The sequence below is a fragment of the Rutidosis leptorrhynchoides genome, unplaced genomic scaffold, assembly GCF_046630445.1.
Source record: "Rutidosis leptorrhynchoides isolate AG116_Rl617_1_P2 unplaced genomic scaffold, CSIRO_AGI_Rlap_v1 contig399, whole genome shotgun sequence".
NCBI classification, from domain to species: domain Eukaryota; kingdom Viridiplantae; phylum Streptophyta; class Magnoliopsida; order Asterales; family Asteraceae; genus Rutidosis; species Rutidosis leptorrhynchoides.
This window is the reverse complement of record NW_027266631.1, coordinates 44,672-48,833: the sequence shown is the minus strand read 5'-3', so window position 1 is coordinate 48,833 and position 4,162 is coordinate 44,672. Positions and strand designations below refer to the sequence as shown.

The 4,162-nt window shown below is 38.6% G+C and overlaps 1 protein-coding gene across 1 annotated transcript; it reads left to right on the top strand.

Moving 5' to 3' along the window:
• Nucleotides 1-1,057: 1,057 nt before the first annotated feature.
• LOC139883431 (B3 domain-containing transcription factor ABI3) lies at nucleotides 1,058-3,728 on the top strand. Its single transcript, XM_071867607.1, has 6 exons — nucleotides 1,058-2,644; nucleotides 2,860-2,952; nucleotides 3,134-3,234; nucleotides 3,335-3,381; nucleotides 3,474-3,550; nucleotides 3,648-3,728. The coding sequence occupies exons 1-6, from the start codon at nucleotides 1,058-1,060 to the stop codon at nucleotides 3,726-3,728; spliced, it is 1,986 nt and encodes a 661-aa protein (XP_071723708.1).
• Nucleotides 3,729-4,162: the final 434 nt, after the last annotated feature.

The following is a 4,162-nucleotide window of genomic DNA, read 5'->3' as shown; positions in this document are numbered from 1 at the left end:
TACAAATAACCGACGAATCACTCATTTATATATAAAAAATAAATTATAAATGGTGTATTGTATATATAGCGAAATTATTTAAAGGGGTTATATATATAAATTGTGTTCACATTCGGTAATAAAGGATGATGAGTGCACCGCTAGTTAGCACCATTCAGAGAAGAACGTATGGCGAATGGCACAAAATCCAGAGTTGAGGCTGAGAAAGTAGCGGCACCACGAGGAAGGGTTTTTTCTTTTTTCCACATACATACATACATTCTCTCTCTCTCTCTCTAAAACGGCCTCTTCAAATTCTCTCTTTCTTCTTCCTTTGAGTAAGTTAAAATTTGAATGACCACAAAATACCAAATTGAGCTTATCTTGCTGAAAATTTTTCTTTTAAATAAAGTAAGTAAAGCAGAGACTTCCAGGAGCACAGACATGGAGGGGTTGAGTTGAATTGTTTTTTTGCATTCACTCTCAAAAAATTTATATTATATCCATTTGGCCTCAGTTTGGAGTTAAGATCGATTGGCTCTCCTCTATCTCTCTCTCTGGTATTTATAATCCCACCCTCTTATATCTCTTACTACTGTTTCATCTTCCTTCTTCTCAAAAAAATGGTGAAATGTTAAATTAGTACTTATGATGAAGTTGTTGAGCAGATATTGAACAAGTACTTTTTCTTCATCATCTTGTTCAATTAGGGTATTAATTAATTTTTATTATTTTATTTTCATGTTATGTATCTTAATTTATACCTAGGCTAGATATCCCAGATGGTTTATGTTGTTTTAATTTGCACTGTTTGAAGATAGATTTGAAACTGGTTGGGGGCCCTTTATATCTTTTGCTTCCTTAATCAGATACAAAAACCCTCCCCACTTGCACTTATCCGTACTCATATCTATCTGCAAAAACAAAGAATCTTCCCCTAAAGAGTTCCTTTTTTTTCTTTAAAATATTTCAACTTGCAGTTATAATATTCAAAGAAATTACCATAATCATCCATTAATCTCCATTGCATGCAGGGCTAGGGAAGCCCTAATTTTTAGTTAATACTGGAAGGAAATTAATGGATCAGCAGCAAGGAGTAGAAAATGGTGGGTGGGGTCATCAAGAAGAAGACGATCTAATAGTCGATGACGCTTCAATGTTTTATTCCGAGTTCCCAACTCTTCCAGATTTCCCGTGCATGTCTTCTTCCTCATCTTCATCTTCCACTCCTGCACCAGTCAAGTCATCCATGGCCGCCACCTCATCCTCGTCTTCTTCGTCGTCTTCCGCCGCGTCCTGGGCCATTTTGAGGTCAGATGCAGATGAGGACACGGACAAAACGCGTCATCATCGTCATCATCATGATCATAATGATGATAATCAACATGCAGGAGCTACAAGTAGTCAAAATGATCAGGTAGGCGCGTTGTCCTCAACCGCTTCCATGGAGATCCTTCCCGGTGAATATCAGCCGTCCGATCAACATCAGGAAGATAATAATCAGGGAGGAGGAGGACGGGACTTTACTGATCATTTCGATTGCATGGATCATGTGATGGAGAATTTAGGATACATGGATCTACTCGATGCTAATGATTTCTTCGACCCCTCTTCGATATTTCAAACGGACGATGAAGGGGGTGGCCCAGAAGATAATTTCCGACTGCCAAATCCGTCGGATGATGTTTTTAACAATGTTCAAGGTGTAGGGGGTAACGGATCGGAGTCTGAGGATCTAGCTATGTTGTTCTTACGGTGGCTAAGAAGTAATAAGGAGACTGTTTCAGCCGAAGATTTGAGGAAAGTTAAGCTTAAGAAAGCCACCGTGGATTGTGCCGTGAGGCGGTTAGGTGGTGGACAAACCGGGATGAAGGAGTTGTTGAAGCTTGTCCTTGAATGGGTTCAAACAAATCATCTCCCTAAACCTAAACCGAATCAAGGAGAGACCTCAACCTCAAACCAAGCCAGTACTAATTATACTAATCAGTATAGTAATCAAGACATCTTTCATCAAAACCCTAATGTTGCTGTCTCCGTTCCACCACATCCTAGTTTTGTTCCTTCGCCGTGGATTAATCCCCCTACGGTGCCTTATGCATCTACTGATCCAGTCGCGGTTGCTTACCCGATAGCGGCTGGCTATACAAATATGGGTCAAGAGCCATTGGTGACGAACCTGGCACCGGCTTATCCACAGCCCGTGATTGAATCGGCTCGAACATGGCCACCTCAACAATTCGCAATGTACGGATCGTTTCCAGACAATAATTTTCAACAACAAGTCCCAATTCAGGCTCCAGCATTCGGAAATGTGAATCGATATCCGTATCCGTGTTTTCAAGAGCCTAGTAGTGATAACAAGTTGGCGAGGTCAGGATCGTCGGCCGCGAAAGAAGCAAGGAAGAAGAGGATGGCGAGGCAAAGGAAGTTTATTTCTTACCACCGGCATCATCACCACCACAACCATAGTCATCGGCAGATCGGTGGAGATCAAAATCAGCCAAACCCTAACAATTGGGTGTATTGGCCAAATTCTCCCACTAATGGGACTGTCACATCAGCTTCACAACCTATGATGTCTTCGGAAGGCCCAGCTGTTCATCACTTGGCTGATCAGCCGGCCCCGCAGTCTAATCCGAGACAGCAAGCTGCCGATAAGCGACAGGTTCGTCGGCTTTTCGGAATTTATATGTCTTTATTGTCTCTTAATTTCAGTTACAACTACATGTCTTCATTGGATTCATATGTGTTAATCTATTACTAAATTTGTCCCAAAATAACTGTCAATCTTTTAAATGCATGGACGGAGGTAGTGCATGACATTTGTTATGAATGGAACTATAGTAATTATGTATTTATACTCTTTTCGGCTTTTTGCAGGGATTGAAGCCTGAAAAGAACTTGAAGTTTTTGTTGCAAAAAGTGTTGAAGCAAAGTGATGTGGGTAACCTTGGAAGGATTGTATTGCCAAAAGTATGTTTCTTTGACGCACCATAATACTTCTAATTACATGTCTCAAATTTTTCAATTTATTTTTTTTCTTTTGAAGGTTCAAATTATTGACATGAATTTGTTCTAGTTTTGACAAATTCATATTATTAATTAATTATGTGGGCTGTTTGATTCAAAATTTTTCGTGGGATTTGAGGAACAGAAAGAAGCCGAAACACATCTCCCGGGATTGGAGGCAAGGGATGGCATTACTATCGCCATGGAAGACATAGGGACTTCTCGTGTTTGGAACATGCGCTATAGGTATTCCTCAATTTGAATCGATAATGCATCTGAACGACACTTTTGTATTTGAGCATATTTCTAAATCTTATTGCTTGTCCCCTTAACTTGTTGAGTTCAGATTCTGGCCTAACAACAAAAGTCGGATGTATCTTCTTGAAAACACTGGTGGGCACATTTACATTTAATTGGACAAGTAATTTAATGCTCTACAAGTTTCCTTATTATTTTAGTTAATTAATAAATTTTGTTGTTATCAGGTGATTTTGTGAGATCTAATGGACTCCAAGAAGGAGACTTCATTGTCATATACTCGGACATTAAATGTGGCAAATATGTACGTATCTTAATTATCTTTAGTCCAATATATATTTATATATATACATATATGAATTTCTTGGGTCATAACTATGCGATTTGATTTGGAATTTTAGTTGATTCGAGGAGTTAAAGTAAGGCAACAAGGACAGAAGCCGGAGACAAAAAGAGGGGGAAAATCACAAAAGCAAAAATAAGTATGGTAATTGAATGTACGGTGAGGATCTGAGTTGATAATCTCTGTGTAGAGTCAAAAAGTGTGAATACTCAAAAAAGCAGCTGATTAGTGCAAAAAATTCACAACTGCCGAGACTGACAGACTGCTACTATTAAACTAGGGAAGACATACCGATCCATCACTTTGTTCATGATGACTGTGTGTTTAATTAGGGTTTTGTGTATGTGTTGATATATGAGGATTGCATGTTCTCATTATTAACCATATATATAGTGTTAATTAGTGTGCCGTTATATTTGTATTAAGTTCTCATATAAAATAAGATGAGTGAATATTATCTAGTAGTAGTACATGACGAGATCAATATGTAATTGCTCCTAAGTGTTCCTTTGATTCTTAAACAAATTGGACTCAAAATTAAGCGTAGAGTCATTTGTTGTTCATGTGATGAGA